The 27,093-nt window shown below is 36.2% G+C and overlaps 1 protein-coding gene across 1 annotated transcript; it reads right to left on the bottom strand.

Annotated features, from left to right (window-relative positions):
• Positions 1 to 7,842: 7,842 nt before the first annotated feature.
• LOC128025119 (putative lysosomal acid lipase/cholesteryl ester hydrolase) lies at positions 7,843 to 26,828 on the bottom strand. Its single transcript, XM_052611159.1, has 11 exons — positions 26,789 to 26,828; positions 25,408 to 25,550; positions 22,776 to 22,887; positions 20,256 to 20,373; positions 15,158 to 15,356; positions 14,319 to 14,428; positions 13,847 to 13,983; positions 9,649 to 9,795; positions 9,477 to 9,548; positions 8,881 to 8,949; positions 7,843 to 8,439 (listed from the first exon to the last, which is right to left on the bottom strand). The coding sequence occupies exons 2-11, from the start codon at positions 25,428 to 25,430 to the stop codon at positions 8,206 to 8,208; spliced, it is 1,221 nt and encodes a 406-aa protein (XP_052467119.1). The 5' UTR covers positions 25,431 to 25,550; positions 26,789 to 26,828; the 3' UTR covers positions 7,843 to 8,205.
• Positions 26,829 to 27,093: the final 265 nt, after the last annotated feature.

Raw genomic sequence — 27,093 nt, forward strand, 5'->3', positions numbered from 1 at the left:
TTGATATTCTAGGTATTATCAAATTGCCTGAGTTTTGAGAACGTAGCGGACGTAGAGGAGTATAATGTAAAAGGAGCTCATTCAAATACTGAGGTGCTAAACCATTCAGGGCTTTATAAGTAATAAGCAATATTTTAAAATCTATACGATGTTTGATAGGGAGCCAGTGCAGTGTGGACAGGACCGGGCTAATATGGTCATACTTCCTGTTTCTAGTAAGAACTCTTGCTGCTGCATTTTGGACTAGCTGTAGTTTGTTTACCAAGCTTGCAGAACAACCACCCAATAAAGCATTACAATAGTCTAACCTTGAAGTCATAAATGCATGAATTAACATTTCTGCATTTGACATTGAGAGCATAGGCCGTAATTTAGATATATTTTTGAGATGGAAAAATGCAGTTTTACAAATGCTAGAAACGTGGCTTTCTAAGGAAAGATTGCGATCAAGTAGCACACCTAGGTTCCTAACTGATGACGAAGAATTGACAGAGCAACCATCAAGTCTTAGACAGTGTTCTAGGTTATTACAAGTAGAGTTTTTAGGCCCTATGATTAACACCTCTGTTTTTTCTGAATTTAGCAGTAAGAAATTACTCGTCATCCAATTTTTTATATCGACTATGCATTCCATTAGTTTTTCAAATTTGTGTGTTTCACCGGGCTGCGAGGAAATATAGAGCTGCGTATCATCAGCATAACAGTGAAAGCTAACACCATGTTTCCTGATGATATCTCCCAAGGGTAACATATAAAGCGTGAAGAGTAGCGGCCCTAGAACTGAGCCTTGAGGTACTCCATACTGCACTTGTGATCGATATGATACATCTTCATTCACTGCTACGAACTGATGGCGGTCATATAAGTACGATTTAAACCATGCTAATGCACTTCCACTGATGCCAACAAAGTGTTCAAGTCTATGCAAAAGAATGTTGTGGTCAATTGTGTCAAACGCAGCACTAAGATCCAATAAAACTAATAGAGAGATACACCCACGATCAGATGATAAGAGCAGATCATTTGTAACTCTAAGGAGAGCAGTCTCAGTACTATGATACGGTCTAATTCCTGACTGGAAATCCTCACATATACCATTTTTCTCTAAGAAGGAATATAATTGTGAGGATACCACCTTTTCTAGTATCTTGGACAGAAAAGGGAGATTCGAGATCGGTCTATAATTAACTAGTTCTCTGGGGTCAAGTTGTGGCTTTTTTATGAGAGGCTTAATAACAGCCAGTTTGAAGGTTTTGGGGACATATCCTAATGACAATGAGGAATTAATAATAGTCAGAAGAGGACATATGACTTCTGGAAGCACCTCTTTTAAGAGCTTAGATGGTATAGGGTCTAACATACATGTTGTAAGTTTAGATGATTTAACAAGTTTATACAATTCTTCCTCTCCTATAGTAGAGAATGAGTGGAACTGTTCCTCAGGGGGTCTATAGTGCACTGACTTTGATACTGTAGCTGACGGCTGAATGGTTGCAATTTTATCTCTAATAGTATCGATTTTAGAAGTAAAGTAGTTCATAAAGTCATTACTGCTGTGGTGTTGGGAAATGTCAACACTTGTTGAGGCTTTATTTTTCGTTAATTTAGCCACTGTATTGAATAAATACCTGGGGTTATGTTTGTTTTCTTCTAAAAGAGAAGAAAAGTAATCAGATCTAGCAGTTTTTAATGCTTTTCTGTAGGATATGCTACTTTCCCGCCAAGCAATACGAAATACCTCTAGTTTTGTTTTCCTCCAGCTGCGCTCCATTTTTCGGGCTGCTCTCTTTAGGGTGCGAGTATGCTCATTATACCATGGTGTCAAACTGTTTTCCTTAACCTTCCTTAAGCGTAAAGGAGCAACTGTATTTAAAGTGCTAGAAAAGAGAGAGTCCATAGTTTCTGTTACATCATCAAGTTGTTCTGAGGATTTGGATATGCTAAGGAATTCGGATACATCAGGAAGATAACTTAAAAAGCAGTCTTTTGTGGTAGAAGTGATGGTTCTTCGATACTTGTAACAAGAAGTAGAATTTACAATTTTGGCTATATGAAGTTTACACAGAACTAAATAATGATCTGAGATATCATCACTTGGCTGAATAATTTCAACACTATCAACATCAATTCCATGTGACAGTATTAAATCTAGAGTATGATTTCGACAATGAGTAGGTCCTGAAACGTGTTGTCTAACACCAATAGAGTTCAGAATGTCTATAAATGCTGATCCCAATGCATCTTTTTCATTATCGACATGGATATTAAAATCACCAACTATTAAGACTTTATCTGCAGCCAGAACTAACTCGGATGTAAAATCACCAAACTCTTTAATAAAGTCTATATGGTGCCCTGGTGGCCTGTATACAGTAGCCAGTACAAACATAACAGGGGATTTATCATTAACATTGGTTTCTCTGGATAATGTTATATGAAGCACCATTACTTCAAACGAGTTATACTTGAAGCCTGCCCTCTGAGAAATCCTGAAAACGTTATTATAAATTGAAGCAACTCCTCCCCCTTTGCCTTTTAGACGCGGCTCGTGTTTATAACAGTAATCTTGGGGGGTGGACTCATTTAAAATAATGTAATCATCAGGTTTTAGCCAGGTTTCTGTCAAGCAGAGCACATCTATATTATGATCAGTTATCATATTATTTACAAAAAGTGTTTTCGTAGAAATGGATCTGATATTCAATAAGCCAATCTTTATCATTTGTTTATCCATATTGCATTTGTTTTTTATTTGTTGAACCTCAGTTAAATTGTTAGCCTTAACTTGGTTTGGACGTTTCTTGTATTTTCTAGTTCGGGGAACAGACACAGTCTCTATAGTGTGATATCTAGGTGAATAACCTTGAAATATACACTAGCCTATATCTTACATTTATATGAAAATACAGAGCTGCTTAAAACATTTATTTACAGTGTTTATGTAAACAAAACGTAACTTTTGTTATTTTAGCTGTCATTCTGTATTTGGAAAGGGCATGTTTATGTGTAAAGTTATATGTCATGCTTGGGATGTCACCAGACCTGTTTTGCTCTTCACCCTATCTGATATCCAGTCATATTTCTAAAATTGCCTCCGTCTCTAATTATTCTTTAGTTATCTTATATATACAGGTTCTGGTCATATAATTAGAATATCATCAAAAAGGTTTTAATTTCACTAATTCCATAAAAAAGTGAAACTTGTATATTATATCCATTCATTACACATGGACTGATATATTTCAAATGTTTATTTATTTTGATGATTATAACTGACAAATACAGAAAATCCCAAATTCAGTATGCATTCAAATAAAGGCCTTCAAATGGTCTCTCAGTCTAGTTCTGTAGACTACACAATCATGGGGAAGACTGCTGACTTGACAGTTGTCAAAAAGTCAACAATTGACACCTTGCACAAGGAGGGCAAGACACAAAAGGTAATTGCAAAAGAGGCTGGCTGTTCACAGAGCTCAGTGACCAAGCACATTAATAGGGAGGAGAAGAGAAGGAAAAGATGTGTACAAGCAATAAGGATAACCGCACACTGGAGAGGATTGTGAAACAAAACCCATTCAAAAATGTGGGGGAGATTCACAAAGAGTGGACAGCAGCTGGAGTTAGTGCTTCAAGAACCACAACGCAAATGTATGCAAGACATGGGTTTCAGCTGTCACATTCCTTTTGTCAAGCCACTCTTGAACAACAGACAAGTTGTGAAGTGTCTCGCTACAAAAAGGACTAGACTGCTGCTGAGTGATCCAAAGTTATGTTCTCTGATGAAAGTAATCATGGTCATGGTCCCAGAGTCTGGAGGAAGAGAGGAACGGCACACAATCCATGTTGCTTGAGGTCCAGTGTAAAGTTTCCACGGTCAGTGATGTGCCATGCCATCTGCTGGTGTTGGTCCACTGTATTTTCTGAGGTCCAAGGACAACACAGCCATATACCAGGAAGTTTTAGAGCACTTCATGCTTCCTGCTGCTGACCATCTATATGGAGATGCAGATTTCATTTTCCAACAGGACTACCAGTAACCGCTCGCATCAAATTCAAGGTACTGATGCTTGCCTACAAGACGACCACTGGCACGGCACCAACATACCTAAACTCACTGGTTAAATCTTATGTGCCCTCCAGAAGTTTGCGCTCTTGTGAACGACGCCTTGTGGTGCCATCCCAAAGAAGTTCAAAATCACTCTCGCGGACCTTTTCCTGGACTGTGCCCAGCTGGTGGAATGACCTCCCAATCTCAATTCGTACAGATGAGTCTTTACTCATTTTCAAGAAACATCTAAAGACTCATCTTTTTCGCCAGCACTTAACCAACTAATAACAGCACTTTTCCTTTTCTTGTCAATTTATTTATTAAAAAAATAATAATACTGGCTATGCGTTCTGTACTAGTCTAACTGAGACTTGTCATGGCACTTGTATACTGTTGTTGTTCTCTTGTTGACCTGACTGCTTCTATTGTACTCATTTGTAAGTCGCTTTGGATAAAAGGTCTTGTAAATGATTAACTGTAAATGTAGATGATATTCTAATTATATGACCAGCACAATGTGTGTGTGTTTACTAGATTTAAGATAATTATTTCCTGTACATTTTTTTTTATCATATTTTGTGCTGCTTTCTTTCCATAGCCTGTGTGTTAGGCAGCTTATGACGAAGACATCCACAAGTTGCAAAAAACATCCCAGAAATGTAAATGTTCAAGATGATGGAACAGGAGACACACCAATCATAGCCGCCTGTAGACAAGGAAACCTACTGATGCCGTTTTAATGCCTATATTGTTAATTGGTAGGTTATCTCTCAGTCATGGCATTTCTGGAAGAGACTAGTAACTTAACTTAGTAACTTATCTTAACCTGCTGTGTGAGATCAGGAATTTCCCTGATATAAGTGTACAGGAATATAAATGTTTTATGTTTAAAGGGTGTTCTTGACCACCACATATGCAATCTGACTTTAATCTATGACTAACCTAAATGTGTTTAATTCTACAATATTAAAGAATTGCATGCCCCTTTTATCTCTCAAAAAAAAAGGAAGATAAGCAAAGAAAAAGTGAAATTGATGGAGCTTCTGCTGGCCACTAAGGTAGAAGTAAATGATGTAGACTAAGTAGACCACTCAATTTTTGTTCCAGTCAGAAATGAAGTAATTAAGATAAAATTAACATGCAAAGGATGTTCATGGTATAATGCATCTTTGTTTTTTTCAGAAGGGGAACATTGATCTTCACTATGAGTGCCAAAGATAAAATCAAATGATCATTCCATTGTTATTGGAGAAAAGTGCAGATGTTTCAGTACAGAATGAAGTAGGTTAATTATTTAAAGCAATTATTTGTACAGGAACTGGTATATCTGTAATCGTGGTCTCTTATTTATTGAAGTAACTTTATATATACAGTATTGTTCAAAATAATAGCAGTACAATGTGACTAACCAGAATAATCAAGGTTTTTAGTATATTTTTTATTGCTACGTGGCAAACAAGTTACCAGTAGGTTCAGTAGATCGTCAGAAAACAAACAAGACCCAGCATTCATGATATGCACGCTCTTAAGGCTGTGCAATTGGGCAATTAGTTGAAAGGGGTGTGTTCAAAAAAATAGCAGTGTCTACCTTTGACTGTACAAACTCAAAACTATTTTGTACAAACTTATTTTTTTTCTGGGATTTAGCAATCCTGTGAATCACTAAACTAATATTTAGTTGTATGACCACAGTTTTTTAAAACTGCTTGACATCTGTGTGGCATGGAGTCAACCAACTTGTGGCACCTCTCAGCTGTTATTCCACTCCATGATTCTTTAACAACATTCCACAATTCATTCACATTTCTTGGTTTTGCTTCAGAAACAGCATTTTTGATATCACCCCACAAGTTCTCAATTGGATTAAGGTCTGGAGATTGGGCTGGCCACTCCATAACATTAATTTTGTTGGTTTGGAACCAAGACTTTGCCCGTTTACTAGTGTGTTTTGGGTCATTGTCTTGTTGAAACAACCATTTCAAGGGCATGTCCTCTTCAGCATAGGGCAACATGACCTCTTCAAGTATTTTATCATATGCAAACTGATCCATGATCCCTGGTATGCGATAAATAGGCCCAACACCATAGTAGGAGAAACATGCCCATATCATGATGCTTGCACCTCCATGCTTCACGGTCTTCACTGTGTACTGTGGCTTGAATTCAGAGTTTGGGGGTCGTCTCACAAACTGCCTGTGGCCCTTGGACCCAAAAAGAACAATTTTACTCTCATCAGTCCACAAAATGTTCCTCCATTTCTCTTTAGGCCAGTTGATGTGTTCTTTGGCAAATTGTAACCTCTTCTGCACATGCCTTTTTTTTAACAGAGGGACTTTGCGGGGGATTCTTGAAAATAGATTAGCTTCACACAGACGTCTTCTAACTGTCACAGTACTTACAGGTAACTCCAGACTATCTTTGATCATCCTGGAGGTGATCATTGGCTGAGCCTTTGCCATTCTGGTTATTCTTCTATCCATTTTGATGGTTGTCTTCCGTTTTCTTCCACGTCTCTCTGGTTTTGCTCTCCATTTTAAGGCATTGGAGATCATTTTAGCTGAACAGCCTATCATTTTTTGCACCTCTTTATAGGTTTTCCCCTCTCTAATCAACTTTTTAATCAAAGTACGCTGTTCTTCTGAACAATGTCTTGAACGACCCATTTTCCTCAGCTTTCAAATGCATGTTCAACAAGTGTTGGCTTCATCCTTAAATAGGGGCCACCTGATTCACACCTGTTTCTTCACAAAATTGATGACCTCAGTGATTGAATGCCACACTGCTATTTTTTTGAACACACCCCTTTCAACTAATTCAACTAATTGCCCAATTGCCCAGCCTTAAGAGCGTGCATATCATGAATGCTGGGTCTCATTTGTTTTCTGAGAATCTACTGAACCTGGTAACTTGTTTGCCACGTAGCAATAAAAAAATATACGAAAAACCTTGATTATTCTGGTTAGTCACATTGTACTGCTATTATTTTGAACAATACTGTATATATATATATATATATCAATTCTCTACGTAGATTGGTAAAATTAATAAAGTAGTGACAGGTGACATAGAGGTGTTGTACAGTTTTTAGAGGCAAATCATTCTCTTAATGTCAAAGAGAACTTGGTAAGTGAATGTTAAATGTAACAGGAAGTATTAGTGTTTTGGAAAAATTACATTTGCTGAGTGTGACAGGATTTGAAACTGGTGTTGATCTTGTGAAACAAGCATTGTACATTTTGTTTTCCGTTTTCTCTCTCAAAGTGGAATGCTAAATATATATTGATATATACACATTGTATGACTCTATTTATAGTTAGACATGTTGTTTCTATCTTCTTTACAGAATCATGAAACCCCGCTAGAGATTGCAAAGAGACTACAATTTCACAAAATTGTAACAATGTTAACAAAATCAATGTGATTATTAATAGAGGACATTAGAGATGTTTCATGTGCAGCAGCAGATGGGGTATTTACAATTCACCATCTGAGTTTTAGATGGGTTTTCACCAGTTGTAAAAGTTTTACACTTTTTGCACCACACTGTTACACTTAATTTCTCAGATGAAAGATGTATTTAAGCATAATTGATTTTGTTTTTATTTTGATTACTCTCAATTGATTTTCTTATGTACATTGATCATTTAATGTATAGTATATATGTATATTCAGTTGTTTTAATTGTTAAAGTCTGTTTTATCACAGCAAGATTTCATATGGATTTGGTATGAGTGAAGTTTTTGTTTTAAATGTTAAATCTCTCACCAAGCCAAGTTACTTTTTGTATACATGTCTTCCACTCCAATGCATGTTTATTTTAAGTCATGTTTTACAAAATTCATCCATTATGTGATTAACACTTAAGACAAGTGAGTTTAGATTTGTAGATGTAGTTTGTAAAAGCTAGGTACAAAACACATTAAACAAGTGCATGTCATTTAAAAGACATTAAAATGCAACACCTGATCATGAGTTTAAAACTCTGGTCTCTGGGTGATGGCCCGAAGGCTTAAATCAGTTTGTTATATCAAATTTACATGGGCAAATTGCAGATTTGACATCAATTTGACATTTAAAAGCACCTAAAACAAATGGCTTCATCTGCTTACAGAAAGTACAAACGAAAAACTGCTGATAGAACCAAACAAAATGTCCCTTCACACATTCTCCCTCATCATTTTGATCATTTTGTTGTACATCTCTTGTGGGGCATCCAAACCCCAGATGAAGTCCAGGTGCTCCCAGTGCCTAATGTTGCGGTGGTACACCAATTTAGGTATCTGTGTAAGCAGTAGAGCCACGTCCTGAGGATCTGCCAGAGTGTCCTGGCCACCAGACCATAAGGCTGTGGGTACTGTCATATCCCGCATGTTGTACTGGGGAGGGGTCGACTGATAGGGGAGAAGAAGGAAGAGACTTTAATAGGCTACTTCAAGCACTGGTCAGTTTCACTACTGACTCTCAGAGTGACAGCAAACATGACACATTTATCCACACAAGAGCCTAAAGTATTTAAAAAATCCCATGGATAGGCACATTAATTGTATAGTAAATATACATTTCATATGAATATAAAAATAGCTTAAACTGCAATTTTGTCATCATATACTTATTCTCATCTCATTCCCAAACCTATATGACAGTCTCTTGAGTATTTTGAAGAAAACTTTGGTAATTAGAACTGGAAACCAAAGCTGTTTGGTTCGGTTTAGGGCTGTTTTGTGTTCAGCAGAAGAAAGAAATCTATATAGACATAAAGGTAATTAAATCATGACAGAATTTTCTTTTTTGGGTCCCTTTAAGGGCAGGAATAGTCAAGTCCTCAATGTTACCTGGTTATAATGTGCCATATTTCCAGCTTTTCCATAATCATAAGCCATAAGCTTACTGGATTTCACAGCCTGTACAAAGAATACAATAGATGTATTTAAAATAAGGTAAAACTATAAAGCAGAACGTTCACATTTTTGATAGTGCCTTATTTATCAAAGAGCAGTCTGTGTGACTTTTATTGGACCATGCTGGTGTTTGTTGAGAAAGTTTTAAGTCTTAACATCAATCCAACAGGCATCTTTACACTGTTTGAGTTGTTGCTGTTTGGTAGGGCAGTGTGAACCAGCCCTAAGACATTATATATATATATATATATGTGTGTGTGTGTGTGTGTGTGTGTGTGTGTGTATATATATATATATATATATATATATATATATATATATATATATGTGTGTGTGTGTGTGTGTGTGTGTGTGTAATGTGGTCAAGCAGGTCCAGAAAAATCTCAGTGCAGCTGTGGAACTGGTGTTTTTGCTTTCACCACATTACTTTTTTGAGGAAATAATGTGGGAATGTTTTAAAGTTTATTGCAGATGGAAAGGGACATTCAGTAAGGCACATTAACATAGAGGTTTTTTGTTGTTGTTCGTACCTGAGCCCAATGAACCATGTTCTGGACTGAGGTTCCTGCAGGGCAGTGTGTTGTGTACACAGGTGTTCTGCTCTGAAAAAGAGAGATGAAGGAAACCATGAAGGAACATTCTCAAATCCACTGAGGTAAAAAAAAAAAAAGTCTGAGTTAACAAAGCTTAAGAGTGTTATACCATGTTCAGGTTCTTCTCATCAAAGCCGCAGATAAGAAAGAAGATGTTCCCGCACAGCACACTCAAAGGCTTTCTGCTGCAGAACTCAGTGGCAAAAAACTTAATCAAGTCATTCTGAGGAAAGAAGTCTTTTCTTCCAAAGAGATCCTACAAATGAAAAAAACATGTTTCTTTTAAATTACCATAGCTGAATGTGCATAACTGAGCTGATTCCAATATTTATTTTGTATATGTTCACCTAGAATGGATCTAAAGTAAACAGTTTTCAAATTATTTTTGTGTCTGTAATTAATCTTAAAAAAAACTTTAACACTTCTGTGCTTGATGACATTCAGTTTTTATTGATTACCGATTTCCATAATGTTACATTTCTTTCTTTCTCACTACCAGGAAGTATACTGTAAAAACACTATAATGTGTTAAAGGCTCTGTTCCAAAACCTAGTAAACTTTCAACAGAGGATAGAATTTAAAGCATTACAAGAAGAATAGATCATAAGAATATGTGTAGTATACATGCACGCACACACACACACACACACAGTATTATGGAATGATATTGCGGACATTATTCAAAAGGAATCGCAAATTGTATTTGCAATTGCGTTTTCAATTTGTGGACGCATAAAATGTGACAATCCAAACGCAAATGCAAATCGCGCATATCCTTTTGCATTTTTGTTTAAGCGAATGCACAGTGTCTGCCAAATTTAAAATGGAAATGCAAAGTCCATTTGCAATTGTGTTTCCCATATCTTACGAGCTGTGAGCCTGTCATATTTAAATAGCAATATTAATTACCACATTTGCCTTTTCACTCTCTCTGCACTGTGCATGTAAACTGCCAAAACTCAAATGGAATCGCAATTCCTAAAAGCTAAAAGACGTCTTGCCACAAGATGAGTCACTAACCACCGAGCCACCGGTATACACAGAATCAGCTCCAGATCTCTCGATTAAAGACAGCCACATCGTGCAGCTGCTCAATCAAGGAAATGTGACCATGTTTACCTATTATGAAAATAAACCATAGCAGACCACTGACTACATTTTATGGTTCATGATGTTAAAGAACATTTCATAACGTCTCAGACAACTGTACATTTGTGGCTACTGTGGTTTAATTATAAACACTATCGATAACTCATATTTACCATAGTAAAACATGGTACATTTTAGTATGATCGAAGATACAAAAATTCTTCCAGAACAGACTTGTATATGTGCATTCCCAGAAGAGATGAGAAATGGATTCGTGTTCAGCACCACAAAAAGAACATAAAGTGTCAATATCAGGAAACATCTGTTTTAAGTAAAGCTTCATATGATAAAAAAGATTAAGTAATTTTTAAGACAAATCCTTAACCTTATTGGTTATTAAGTATTTAGATGACAAAGTCCACACTAATTAATTAATAATTATTTACTACCGTCGACTGTGAGAGACGTCACTTCTCAATGCAAACACGCCCAATCACATAGCCCCACCCCTGTCACTTGATTGACAGGTTTACGTGTAGACGTTGGAAATTCAAATGCAAAAGGAATTGCGATTGCATTTGAGTTTTGGCAGTTTACATGCACAGTGCAGAGAGAGTGAAAAGGCAAATGTGTAATTAATATTGTTATTTAAATGTGACAGGCTCATAGCTTGTAAAATATGGGAATTACAATTGCAAATGGACCTTGTATTTCCATTTTAAATTTGGCAGACACTGTGCGTTTGCTTAAACGAAAATGCAAATGGTAATGCGCGATTTGCATTTGCGTTTGGATTATGTCACATTTTATGCATCCACAAATTGAAAACGCAATTGCAAATACAATTTGCAATTCCTTTTGAATAATGTCCGCAATATCATTCCATACAGTATAGTGTTGTCACAATATCAAAATTTGGACTTCGATACAATACCTGACTAAAATATTTTATTTCTTAAATAAAAGAAAGAGATCTCTCTGTTACTTTTTCCTCCCCCTTAAAAAAATCATTGTATGAGTATTTGACCGCTGAAGTGCAGTAACTGATGAAAGAGATCTGAATTCGCAACCGCATGCTATACTTTCGTGCACGTGCATGCGCTTTTCGATGTTTATTGCATCTTAATAACTCTTTTCAACATCAAGCACATCCCGCACTTTATTTTCTTATTCAAGTTTCTTATTCACTCCTAAATGTTTGATAACTTTTAGAAGTGCTGTGCTGGACGGATATATAAATTATGGCATGGCAAATGTTCATGCAGGGACCTGAAGCAGAGCGCTGAACACACACTGTCCTTATGTCTGTCGCACGTTGACGCAACTAAATAAATATAGCTCTTATTAAAACGCTGTCATTCTTAAATTAACACTACAATCAAAATGAGGAATCGTAACATTCCTTAAAGCAGGGTATCACAATACCTTTTTAGTACCATTATAATGTGCAACATTATATAGCACAGGTACTGCAAAGATAATGCACAACTAAGACACACTGCACTTGTAGCAGTCATCCCAACTGCTTCCTGTTCTGGTCCTTCTACTTCCAGGTATGAGGCCGCAGCAATGTTTGTCAAGGAAGAACGTAGTGACGTGAGAGTAGTTCCGCTGGGTGAGTAACTGCAGACCTCTCCTTTCTCCTACACTTTGTGTCTTCCAGGTGGAGCTTCCGGATTTTGACAGCTTGTCTCAGGGCAATTCAAATTTCTCATTTGAGGCATGTGAAGAGGATGAGGTGTTCGCAGCATTGGAGGGTGGGCTGGAACCATCGGAAGCTGATGACTCGACGGAACTGTTTCAGTCTGTGACAAACGCACAAGAGCACTGGTCTTGAGTGTGCTTCCCCATCCTGTCCTGTGTGCTCTAGGCTGGACGATTGGTTTCTGGCTGCTGAGTTTGACACTAAGTCATGTCCAGTCCCAGTTTTGTTTCTTCTGTGCTACATGAGGACCTGACAAAATTGTGGAAGGCCCTTGGTTAGCACACACAGGGACATGGTCCTCAATCACCTAGCTTGGTTGGGACTTCGGGTCAACTGGGAAAAGAGCAAACTCTCCCCAATGTAGAGCATCTCTTTTCTCTGTGTAGATCTGGACTTGGTCACTATGACAGCATGCCTCTTAGAGTTGTTAGAGGATGCTCAACTACAAAACAATGCTTCTCTCTAATACTTTCAGGGGCTCATGTGGCATATGGCATCCTGAGACATGGTTACAGCATTTGGACTGATGCATATTCAGCACTGCCTTCATACCTGCGATGGTCACACATATCAACCATCAGGGTTTGTTCCCGTTGCAAGTTACATCTCACCCACCATCATTGGCCCCATGAGCCTCATTGCACAGACTCAGTCAGGGAGGACACTCATAATAGTGACATTATGGCCAAAAAAACTTCTTAAGCTTGTGCTGTTGGCATCATCCCCTCCCTGGCGGATTTTCCTGAGGAAAGACCTTTACTCCCAGGGGAAGGACTCAATCTGCCAGCCGTGCCCAGATCTCTGGTACATCCATGTCTGGTCTCTGGATGGGACCAGGAGGAATATAGTTTTAATCAAGCCACAGCAAAACTGTTGTGTGTCTACGAGTAACACAGCGGCGTTTTGTTAGTGATTGAATCCACGCTTTTGAACGAATCAAGTCAGTGATTCAGTGGCTCATTCATACCCCATCGTTTCTGAAGTAATCAGCTATTTGAACGAATAGGTTGAATAAATGACTCACTCATTCAAACCACCTACTGGTGCTATGCTGGCCTGTTTATGCCCCAATGTCCAGGTCATGGCCAGCTTTGCAAATATTGCTTCCCAATTTCACTGGCCTTTTCTCAATGATGTCAGAGGTGGCTGGGCTCCCAAGTATGACCCCTAGTGTCTCACAATGTCTCCGTTCCCTCCATCTTTGAACAAGGGTTTCCATACTGTACGTAACAGAGACATTTTCTGAGGTTGCTTTCAATAAAAGCTGTTTTTGGACTAACACGGAAGTTGATTGTTTTTATAGTAAAATGACCCCTTACATGTCAAAAGATCCAGGAAAATCAACTCATGACCCCTTTAAAATCAACAGAGGTTTATTGCTAAGGTAGAGCATTCTAAATCCTTTTTTTTTAAAGACAGATCCTTAAATGGTAGCTGCCTAAGTAGGCAACAGGGTAGTTTTCTAGTTTTCTGGACCAGAGCTACATTATAGTATTTTAAACAAAATGCTCACCCAAATGAGAAACTCCGGAATAACAGACAATTTGCTCATGGAGCTTTTGGTCAACCCCACTGTGGCGACAGGAGCCAGAGCAAAGAACATCTTGATTTTGCTGGCCAGCTCCGGCATCGTGGAGAAAGCAATGAATGCTGAGAAGCAACAATGAACAATAGGAAGTTATATGGCAACATTAAAAGAAAAAAATAATATATTATATAGATATAAAATATATAAGACTTGGAATAACATGCCATGCGTAGGAAAAACTGTGAAACACTGTAGCTGCTGTGTGGTGTGAGATGTTCCCACACGATAACACATATGATGATGCATTTTGCTGACTGTCAGTGTGAGATGCATAATGCACAACACATCTCTGAGCATATTTTGTAGACCAGTGATTTGATGAATAGCAACTCTGAGTCACATTTCCACATATTAAAATAACGAATCACTCTTAAAATGCTTAGAGGATAGGTGATACCTATAGTGGTTCCCTGGGAATGGCCCACATAAAAGATTTGTTCCTGGCAAGTGGTCTTTGTGATGAAGTTTATCACTACAGGAAGATCCTTCTTAGCCAGTTCATCATGACTGGCTCACACACACAAAAACAAACAACACAGAAAGAAAATTAGATTTTTTTAGATTTTGAGTTCAGGATTCTGGCTGATACATTATTAACACAACAGAGAATTCCAAAACAGAATTTCCTGACAGAAATACCAAGCTTGAAAGGCAAGAAAAATAGTAATGCAAAAATTTGAGGTATGACTACAGTAGGTTTCAAGCTCTGGACACAAGTAATCAGCTGAAAAGAGGAAATAAATGCTTAATACACTTAAGATCTACAAGAAAATGATTTATATTTCAAATAAAATGTTGTTCTTTTGAACTTTGAATAAGCCTGAAAAAATATATCAGAGATTATACCCAAAAAAAAAAAAAGCAGCAGCACAAACATTTTCAAAATTCATAATATAAAAATATTTTAGAGTACCAAATCAGCATATTAGAATGATTTAAGATTACATTACAAGATTACATTACATTACAAAAGTACATAGAAAATTACATTCATAAATATATTTATATAGAAAAGAGTTATATAGAGTTATTTCAAATTGTAATTTAACAATATTACTGTTGTACTGTATTTTTGATCAAATGAATTGTTTTGGTGAGCATAAGAGAATTTTAGTGTATCTATAAAAAAAGATTTGCTTTTATATTCAATTTGTTAAAAAGTAGAAAGGTTGATGTTTTTTGAGAAAGTGTAAACCACAGAGTAACATGCTGAACAGTTAAATGTTGTTCTCGTACCTGAACTGCCAGTATTCTTTCTGTTTAGGATCAAGGCTGACGTGTTTTCTGGACCAGGTGTTCCCACGGCTGTTGCCTATCCACACGTCAAAACCAGCATCAGCTAGGAGGAAACCCAGGCTGGTGTTGGGCAGGTTTGTCACCCAATTACTTCCAGCTGCGAGAAGACCATGTTGGAGGAACACTACAGGCTTGGCTTCTGTCATAAATATAAATCAAAAGACCAAAAAAATTTCACAAAACCTGTCAATGGATGTTATTTTTTTCAAATATACCTGTATACACGTTTGGCCAGCAGAGGGAGTATGTGCACTAGCTTCATACTGATAATGCCATCCTTTCTTTTTTGGGACCTGTATCATGAATATCTGTCAGTGAGCTGGTCCTCTTAATAGCACAAACTGACCGCTGTTTGAGCGGACAGCATTGTTTGACTTCATACCCGTTATTCTTTCTACCCCGCTTAAACCCTGAAACTCATAGCAAGACTTTGGAAGTATAGTGGAGCTGAAGACTACATTTATCATAACTGCAGAATAATCCCAGGAAAGCAGTTGCACAATGAGTTATGATAGGGTTTATGGGAAATGAAGTTCAAAGGAAATCACTGCTTCAAACCTCATATATTGACCTGTTTATCCTGGCATGTTTTTGAAAAAATTAATACAATTTTCAGAAAAAAAGTTTAGGCCTAATATTAATGACTCTAAAAATTACCATCAGGTACATCATACACTTTGAATAAATGTGTGTACACATTTTAGTAATTTTTTTACTTTTAAATATAGAAATGTTTTTTTTTTTTTTTTTTTTTTTTTACAAATATCCATCATTGTTAATATTGCCTTCTCATAAAAGTCAGGTTATATGATAATAACACTGATCAGAGACTAACATTAACACACGCTGTCATGGGGGTCTACAGGTCTATCTACCAACATTATTTTATTATTATTATTATTATTATTATTATTATTATTATTATTATTATTATTATTATTATTATTATTATCATGTTTCCTGTTTCTAATGGTTTGTTACACCACATGATATGATTTGGCTGGCAAAGTTGATCAAATCTTAATTATGAGTGAAGCAATTTTGTTAAAATATTACTATTTATCTAAGAAATAATAACAAAAACAATGAAATCAAAATAAATGAAATAAAATAATAAAAAAAATTTTTTAATTAGTTATTTTTAAATCATGACAGTTGTATCACCCTGGCATTTAAACTCCAAAATTATATATATACTTGTTACAGAAGAGTTGTATTGAAGTCGCTGTGTGTACGGCCTGCATGAGTGTGTATTTTCTCAGGTGAGACTGTCTTTGTGAAACCTTACTTTGCGCTAAAATAATACCGTCACTCCTTGGTGTTTCTTCGAGCCATGCAGCACAGTGTCTCGTGTGACTTGAAGAACTGGGACAGCAGGAAATGAGTTGCATATCCCGTGTGCCACCTCAGAGCTTCAATGCTTATCACACCCAACGTCACACCCCTCAGCACCAGACATCCAGTAAAAACAAACAGTTTGATGGCTCTTGAATTATTTAACAGATATCAGAATTTATTATTAACACTAACCATCTCTTAGCACACACAGCTTTAAGATCACTATAAAATGAAAACGTCTCACAGGGTTTGTCTTGCTAGCATGGTCTTCAAAATTCCCTCTTTCTGATTAAGTACAGTTACAAATGTACCGAGCACATTTCCACACTTTCATTTGCATAAGCCAATTTTATTCTGAAGGTCAAACACAAGAACACAGCCAACAATGCTCTTAATCTAATACGATGAGTGAAATGCAAAGACGCATGAGGCCAGAGTTTCTCAAAGGCCATCAAATCCTCCAGCAGAGGGATTTGTGTAAGGAAAATGTATTCTCATTTAGGAAAACTTGAGACATTGTGTTAGTAAATCGAGGGAGAGTGGTAGCTGATGTATGGCTGTTGAATTGGTTTTCCGCCTCAGTGGGGTCCCTGGCGAGATTAGTGCGAGAGCATGAGCTTTAGAAATCTCTCTGCTCATTAATGAAATATGGGGAGCACTGAATATCAAACTGAATACTGATTCCAGAAGCACTGTTGTACTGGACCGAGAACATGAACAACACAATAACACTCAACTGAAATTAATCGTCACAGAGATACATATAAGCTTTTTATTATTTTGACGCTATTTCAATTTTTTTTATAAATATTTCGATATTAAGATCGAGGAAGATATTAAGTTTTATACAGTTTTTTTTAAAACTTATTAAAAATAAACACTAATCAAATGCATCACATTCTACAGATAAATTGAGCATTTTTACATTACAAGAAAATAATTATATAAGCATATAGCATTCATTATATATATATATATATACACACTGTATATATACACAGTACAGACCAAAAGTTTGGAAACATTACTATTTTTAATGTTTTTGAAAGAAGTTTCTTCTGCTCATCAAGCCTGCATTTATTTGATCAAAAATACAGAAAAATGTAATATTGTGATATATTATTACAATTTAAAATAATTGTTTTTAAATTAATTATTCTTTAAATTATCATTTATTTCTGTGATGCAAAGCTGAATTTTTGGGATCATTATCAAATGATCCTTTAGAAATCATTCTTATATGATGATTCATTATCAAAGTTGGAAACAGTTATGCTGCTTAATATTTTTTCAGAACATGTTATACTTTTTTAGGGTACTTAAAAAAAAGAAAAGAAGCTATGTTTTTAAAATATAAATATTTTGTAATAACAATATACACTAATTTGGGGTCAGTAATTTTTTTTCTTTCTTTTTTTAATAAAATCAATACTTTTATTCAGCAAGGATGTGTTAAATTGATAAAAAGTGATAGTAAAAAAAATATATTATTAGAATATATATTATTAGAATTTTTGATTTTATTATTTTGAATAAATGCAGTTCTTTGTAACCTTTTATTCATCAAATATATTAGAGAGCAGAACTGTTTCCAACACTCATAATAAATCAGAATATTAGAATGATTTCTAAATGATCATGTGATAGACTGGATGTTACATCTGACACTGAAGGCTGGAGTACTTACTTAGAAGATATGTTAGGGTTCTTTGGAGATATAATGTTCCAACAAGCCTTCTTGATCAATTACCAAAGAAGAATGCCAAAATTACTCAGCAAAATAAGTTTTTCTTGTCAAAGTAGTGAAATTGTGTGTTGAAAAAATTAGTACACCCTCCTAAAATTTACTAAGCAAAAAAGAAAAGTGTATTAGAAAAGGCTATTTTTGATTTTGAAGTATATTGAACCAAAACTTTTAAAGACAAGTAATTTTCTTACAATTAAAAGTCTTATATAGACCACTGAATCATTCTCAGACTTACTGCTGACAGCAGTCGAAGCACTTGGGAGAGAACTGCCAAGTGACTTATAACTTAGGATAAAAGAGGACCATTTTACAACAGGAATACCAAATTATTGTTTTAAATGTGAAAATATAGCAGAAGTAGCACCAACATTCAAAAACAATGGACTTGTGATATGGCTCCTGAAATACTCAGGTCTTTACTTTAAGTTTTCTTTTAGTGATGAGTGGATTTTTGCTAGAAAAAGTGTCTCAGAGCTGGCAAAAGCTATGAAAAGAGTGACACTTTATCTCACAGAGTATGACGCAGCCTGCAGAAGTATACTGTGTATAGTAAGAGAGGCGGGCAAAGGTAACATGATGTAACTGGCGCTTTGTTTCCTTTTAGCTTCTCCCAACTGCCTTTATCTTCAAAGTCGTTTAATTTCCATCACGAGTCCACACTCCATCGCGTCAGTTTTGGTCTCTTATCAGGGTTGTCAGGTTTTCAAAAAAAAAACTAATAAATAAATACCCAATCGTTACTCAAAACTAGCCCAAATCTAGCACAATCGCTTTCGAGGGGGGTCCACTGTTAAAAATACTTTCCGGGGATAAAAGGCACGCGTTTCCCTGGTAAAATTCACATTTTCAGGGGCTAAATATCATGTTATTGAGTTTGTTTTTCAACCTGTGGACATGAAAAAGAACCCTCGGCAACAGTGTTAAAGTAGCCCAATTCCACTGGACATCCTGGACTTGGCAACACTCTCAAAAACTGGATTGCATTAGTGCCCCCTTTTGTCGGCCGTCAACTTCTCTTACGTAATCTGACACTTTTTCTTTGATGATGAACCAATAGGCCGATGGCCGTTAGATGGACGGCCGTTCTGGACTTCTCCAGAACATTCAGATGGCAAATCCGTCCCTGCACACAGCTGCAAATTAAAGTCCAATCCAGGCCGAGGCGGACTGATGATTGTTTTGTTTTTCTTCCATTTTATAGTAAATAGCGTAAAATGCAGATGGTGCACGGACGGCCGAAAAATATTTTGGCCTTTACACAATCGCAACCGGCCGTTTTTTCCTTATTGCAACTCTCTGTTTTTGGGCTTGCACAATGTCATTTATGTGATAATATAAAGTTTGTTAACGCCCTTTAATACAGGCCAGAGACGATGAAGACAGACGCACAGAGAAAAATACTGTAGCAGGCAGATCACTCACTGTTCATGATGCACAAACTATTGGAAGAAAATACTTAATATTGACAGTCTTCTGAAAAGTATGTGGTATAATTTCACAAGGCTTTTCAAACATTGTTTTTGCTTCAAATTGGGCTGTTATTAAATCAAATTATGTGTATAATTATAATTATAATTATAATTATATAACTAAATGATATGAAATTATATAAATGTTATGTATATGAATTATATAACTAAAATGAAATAACTGTCAGTCTTTAATTTTTTTATTTTTAGGAAACAACTCAAAGAAAAAAAAATTATACTGTTTCTAATGTTCTCTATGTTGCTCAAAAACAAAATATATTGTTTCCAAGGTTATAAGGTTATCATACCGTCAAAATCTCATACTGGCCCATGCCTAGTGACAATTCAGACATTCCTCTTCTAAATGGCAACTATAGTGAAAACAAAAGCTCCCATCTTTAATAATTCACACATTAACACAAGCCAAAACAGAGGCATGAATGGGCTCATTCAAATCTTCTGGCACACCAAATCAAACCTTTACCTTGTCCATCCTTGTTTTTGACCCCGTGTGGGATTCGGTTGATGCTCAAGATGTATCCATCCTCAGTGACCACTTCAAATTCTTCAGCTGGGTAACCCCAGTGTCTGATGATCTCACTCTACAAGAGACAAACATAACGGTGAACACGGGCAAAGTCCAAAAGAAGCGTAACAGCATGGAGAAATCAATGGAAATACATCTCTGTGTAAGATAAAGGAAATTAAATCGAACAGCAAACATATGCATTCTCCCTTCAGACAATTCACACTTCAGAACAGCACAAGCATTGTTCTATTGTGATGAAAACAGTATAATGCAATTCATTTGACAAAGAAGGCCTAAGTATTTTTTTAAGAATAGCTACATATCTTCTTAGCTAAGGTCTAAAATGAATATCATCAATGTGGCAGTATTTTGTAATGTATTGAAAATAGAAAAAAATCAGTTCAGCTTAAATTCTTAGTTTAGTTTGTCTTATTTGAGCACAATTATTTAAGCTGTATGGTGACAGATTGCTCCTCTTCCTCCTCCAGATATGAGATAAATCATAATCAGAGATTTCAAAGAAACTGTGTGAGCTTGTTGGATCCAGGCCTGTCATGCAATCTCCCCATGCATAATTAAACGCTCTGCAATTTCCCACTCCCACTGGGTCCCACTGGGAATGTCTGCTCATTCTACTTTAGGCCACTTAAGGATAAACCCACTGCTGGCTCAACACACATTATTGGGAGGGTAAGCACTGGGGGATCTCTCTCTCTCTCTCGTATTCATCCTCTTTTCATGCAGAAATTGTGTGTGTTGGAAACAAGAAATATTTTGTGCACTTCTGCAGAATGAAAGTACAAGAGGAAATAAGTTCAATGAAATGCAGAATGTGACCACTACTGAAAATATGTAGAACTTCATGGCCACATGTTAAAGAATATAATTTTCCAAGTAACCAAGAGCAAATATATCTGAGCTCCAAATAATTAAGTATATTTTTAGTATATTAGTGTCATTTTTATTTTTTTAGATTTATAATAATTTTGCCTATTTTAAATTAATGTGCAGAAAGAACTAAGCAATTTTTTTTAGCAGTCCAATATAGCAACACAGACAACTAATGGGTGTTTAAATGCTAAAATGACACACTTCACTGAAAAACGACATAGAATTATCTTTTTTTTTTCTTCCAGTAAAACTTTTCTCTAATGATGTAAGTCAGACTTCTTCAATCATTCAGTGTTTAAACCCTGCCAGTTTCTTTCAATTGCCTGCAAGCTTTCGTTCAGATCTGCCTCCATCAATTCAACAACCTATGGATAGAACCAAGTCCCCGCCCCACATTTATCCTCTTTCAGTAAGATATACATCACAATCCAAAGATCTGTTGCTACTTCAGTTACATTGTGACTTTGAAGGAAAAGTTCACCCCAAAAGAAAAATTATATATATTGTTTTACTCAACCTGATCCTGTACATTTTTGTGTTTTCTTTGTAACACAAAATTTTTATTGTATGGCTTCAGAAGAAGACTATGAAATATGGGTACAAGTCAAATGGATTGTCTTTTTCTTTATTATGGGTGACTATAAACTGTTGTAGTTTGGAAAAGAACTGTATGCAGAGTATTTAAATTATCTTATAAGAAATAATTATAAGTAACAGAATTCAAATTTTGGGGAAAACCATTCTTTTAAGTTGTCCAAGTGACAAAAGGCTCAGTAGTCTCTATTCTGGGTCTAAAACCTAGTTATTGTATTAAAAGCAACAAACCACAGTCTTATCTGAATTTCAGCAAATGGTTATTTGACATGTACAAATTTTTAAACAATGATAATGAGTTATCGTTGTTTAAACCAAGAAAACTTGTTTCGTATCTAACCACACATGAAAGTGCATGAATGTCACTTCAATTTCCTTTCAGAGTCTGTGGGAAAATATGACCCAAGAACTAATATTCACTTTTACAAGTGATGACAGGATGATGTGCTCTGCAATCAGCTAACTAGAGCCACAGTGTATCATGGGAGGACAAAGTGCAAGTGAGCAAGATGTTTGCCAGCTGCACACTGAATCCAGTAAAAGCTGAAAAAGTCTGAAAAAACATTTTTTTTTATTTTATAAATTGCATCATGCAAAAAGTGCATATTTTTTCTTAGCTTGGATCTCTGAATAAAACTGATGTGTTGTATCCCCTATAACTGTGAGCTCCACACTATTACACCTCAGTAACTCTAAATTTCACAAAAAAATAAACAGTATTGTCCACATAGCTGATATGAATGATGTTTATTGAATTCATGGCATGTCATTGCAATGAATGGCAAAAGTGACCCAATTTACCTGAATTTCTTCTATATTTATGGTTGTTTATTACTTACATTTACATTTACATTTATTCATTTAGCAGACGCTTTTATCCAAAGCGACTTACAGATGAAAACAGTGGAAGCAATGACAATTTTGCTGGAAAGTAATGAAGATCACTCCTTGCAGCTTATTACATGTAACTTGTAACTATTGGCTACTTACAATGTTCATATTTACTTCAGGGTCCAGTCCTGTCTTGTCTTGAACAGGCGGCCTGCACCGAACCAGCCCAGATGTAAACAGTACCAGAGACAACACCAGCCTTGACATCTTTCTGTCAAACATTTACAAAAAATGAATTAACATACAGGGTTTCCCCAAGACACACTAATCTTCAGCAGCCATCCATAAATTGTTTAGTGTTGCTCAACATGTATCACGTGACTCCAAAGCAAGCGATACATAGTATGAAAATGCAAGGTCAATGTTGCTAAAAACCCTTATCTGTTCAGACAAAACAAGCTGCCAAAACAAAACTGCTGAACATCACTGCACTTTATTTTATGAGAGCAGTTTGGTTGGGAAACATGCAAAAACATGTTTGGAAAGTGCTTACTTTTTTTCTTTTTTACATTTATGTCACCCATTAATATTGTGTATGAAGGTAACTTCCTGTATTATGTTGTTCCATTATATGGATTTTGCTATCCTGTGGATACCGTAATTACCGTAATACCCTTTTTTTTTTTTTTTTTTTTTTTGTCAATTAGGTATGCTTTGCAAAATTGAACACAAATGACGATAAAGAGTTGAGGCTGTGTGCATTGCAACGCCATACTACACAGGCTTTAGTAATCAAACACATAGAGCATCATAACAGACTAAACTAATAGAGCGCAAAGCATACTCCAGTGGTTCCCAAAGTGAGGGATTTTGCACAGTCAGCAGATTATTTTGCAAAAGAAACCTCTGCAGGGTGACAAAGACTACACTGCATAACTGTCCCACTTATCATGTGCCCACTTGCCTGATAAGTACATTTACATTTACATTTACGTTTAATCATCTAGCAGATGCTTTTATCCAAAGCGACTTACAAATGAGAACAATAGAAGCAATCAGATCAACAAGAGAACAACAACAGTATACAAGTGCCATGACAAGTCTCAGTTAGTCTAGTACAGAACGCATAGCCAGGTTTTTTTTTATTATTATTAAATATGAAAGACAAAAAAAGAAAGAAAAGTGCTAGTGCTATAAGTAAATAATTGAACGCAAAATATTAAAATATTAATTTGACATTTTAATGAGCTCAACATGACTCGCAGAACCCACTTGAGCGCTCCATTATCAGTTGTAGCAGTTGTGGTTGTATCAATAACAGACCACTAGATGGTGCGATTGAAGAATCAGTGGTACAGGTGCTTCTCAATAAATTAGAATGTTTAATTGTGGTGATTTTGGCTCACATTTAACAAAAACCCACCAATACACAATCTCAACTAATTAGAATATGATGACATGCCAATGAGCTAATCAACTCAAAACACCTGCTAAGGTTTCCTGAGCCTTTAAAATGGTCTCTGACAAGCACTGACACCCTTCACAAGGAGTGTGAGTCTCAAAAATTAATTGCCAATAAGCTGGCTGTTCACAGAGTGCTGTATCCAAGCATGTTTACAGAAAATAGAGAGGAACTAAAAAGTGTGGAAGAAAAAGAGGCACAACCGGCCGAGAGAACCTCAGCCTTATGAGGACTGTCAAGCAAACTGGATTAAAGAATTTTAGAGAACTTCACAAGGAATGGACTGAGGCTGGGGTCAAGGCATCAAGAACCACCACACACAGAAGTGTCAAGGAAGAAAGAAGAAAGCTAAGGAGAAGAAGAAATGGACTGTTGCCATTGGTCCAAAGTCCTTTTTTTCATATGAGAGCAAGTTTTGTATTTCATTTGGAAACCAAGGTCCTAGAGTCTGGAGGAAGAGTGGAGAAGCTCAGCCCACGTTGCTTGAAGTCCAGTATTAAGTTTCCAGTCTGTGATGGTCTACTGGTGTTGGTCCATTGTGTTTTTTGAAAACAAAAGTCAATGCAACCGTTTACCAAGAAATTTTGGAGCACTTCATGCTTCCTTAAGCTGATCAACTATTTGAAGATGCTGATTTCATTTTCCAGCAGGATTTGGCACCTGCCCACACTGCCCAAAGCACCAAAAGTTGGTTAAAAGACCATGGTGGAGGTGTGCTTGACTGGCCAGCAAACTCGCCAGACCTGAATCCCATAGAGAATCTATGGGCTATTGTCAAGAGGAAGATGAAAAACAAGACACCAAAAAATGCAGATGAGCTAAAGGCCACTGTCAAAGAAACCTGGGCTTCCATACCACCTCAGCAGTGCCATAAACTGATCACCTCCATGTCACGCCGAATTGAGACAATAAAGACAATACAATTTGTCTCTACTTTATTTAAGCACAATTCGTTTTTTGTGGTTTAAATTAAACTGTATTTTGCAACCCTGCGTTTTCACAAAGCGAAAGCAGTCCATTCAGCACATCTGAATGGTTTTGAATGACAGGTAACGTTAGCCACGCTTTTGAAATATAACGAACTAAAGACAGACGGTGCAAACAAACAAATGGTTTAAATCACTGTAATTTAATTACGTAGTAGTTTCACACACTTCCTCGTACTGTAAATTCGTTCACTGCTAATTCATTGAGACGCCTAGTTCCTAGCAGCAAGTAAATAAATATGAACGTTTTATAGAGACTAATGGTCTGATGAACCGTGTTTACTAAATGGTCCTAAGCATTGAATAACGAAATAAAAAAACTAGCTCAGTCAGTGAAACTCACCCAACTTCAGTATAGCTCTCCATAGCTGCCTACTGAAATCAGAAGAGTGGAGCATCAGTAGTGTCCACACGGATTGCGATGGAAATGCGACATCATGAGCCGAACACTGTTCTGGAGCGCCTTTAATCGATCAGACCCCCTTCCTGAAGAAGAAAGATTCATGAATGTGTTAACTCATTCTTCCTGATTGAGTCTCCTTCATTATTATTTAAATGTTTGTCAAACTGACGTCGTCATTAGGTTACTTAAAATGTGTGTTTTTAGATAATGAGACAAAAAACAACAACAACAACATATTTTGTGCTTTTCAGTGATCAACTGTGTCCACTATTAAATAATAATAATAATGCTATACATATATATATATATTATTATTATTATTATTATTATTATTATTATTATTATTATTATTATTATTATTATTATTATGTTGGCCACGGGGATGTTTTGGTTGGCCAACAAAAAAACATTTCGGCCTTTCATAATTCTTAAAGGGACAGGGTGCTAAATCGAGTGAGCTCTTCAAACAAGCAATATCGCTTTGCTATTTTACATAAGAAACTGCTAATTTTCCTTTTCAAGTAATAATAATAATAATGTCTCGAGTTCTAATAGTTGATGCTGGACTTAGAGGCAGTTTATGTGCCTGTATTCTGCGGAGGGAGCTGCCAAAGAAAGCTAATAGAGTCGTGGTGCAGGTTAGCATATTATGTTAATTGGTTTAGACTCAGAATGTTTCTTATATATACTAATGTGAAACAACTTATTGAATGGTGGATGTCGATCGCTTTTAATCATTGAATAAGTGGTATGTGCAACATATTGACAACTATCATTCATAAACATGTCAAAACTCTTTTCTAAACTGGTGAACTGCTGATCTGCAAGGAAGGAAAAATGAGCGGATATATATGAGGTAACTTCAGCTTCATTATATAGGAAAGTTTTCGACATCAAATTAATAAATTCACTCTTCACCTTTAAGAACAGACTACGCAAGTCCTGATTTTATTTTTATGCACCATAATAACAAACCTGGACGTAACTCGAAACTTTGTCCTTGACAGGACACACCCCTTACATTCAGATTTACATTTAGTCATTTAGCAGACGCTTTTATCCAAAGCAACTTAAATATGAGGAATCATACACTTCAAATCTCATCAAAAAACCCTCTGATTAGAATGTGGATGATTAGTTGTTAATAAAACAAACTAGTTAAGGCTAACTCATTCTAGCCAAATTGCAACACTTGTTTACAGTAATTAAAGGGGGTCCTATTATGCTCTTTTACAATGTCTTGAATTTGTACGCTTGGTTGTTCGAAAAACGCATTATAGTTATTATTATTATTTTAACACAATTTACATTATTACAATACCTTTCTCCCCATCCTGAGTCCTGACACAAAGGCAGGGCTCCAGACGAACATTTGAGAACAGTGGCACCAGCGTCTACAGAAGGTGGCGCCAGGAGCAGATTTATTAGCGTTGGGGGATGATGTGTGGGGGAATTCAAAATAAAGATCATTTAGGTCATTTAATCATAAAATGACTATTGTTTTGCATGTTCATTTCTTGTTTATTTTTCTGTTGTTTATTGTTTACAGATCTGCCAGTAAGGCAGTAAGCTTGAGTTAAGATGCATACAAAAAGTACTTTTATTAACATTAATATTTTATTAACA

This window comes from Carassius gibelio, chromosome A12 (assembly GCF_023724105.1).
Source record: "Carassius gibelio isolate Cgi1373 ecotype wild population from Czech Republic chromosome A12, carGib1.2-hapl.c, whole genome shotgun sequence".
Lineage (NCBI taxonomy): Eukaryota > Metazoa > Chordata > Actinopteri > Cypriniformes > Cyprinidae > Carassius > Carassius gibelio.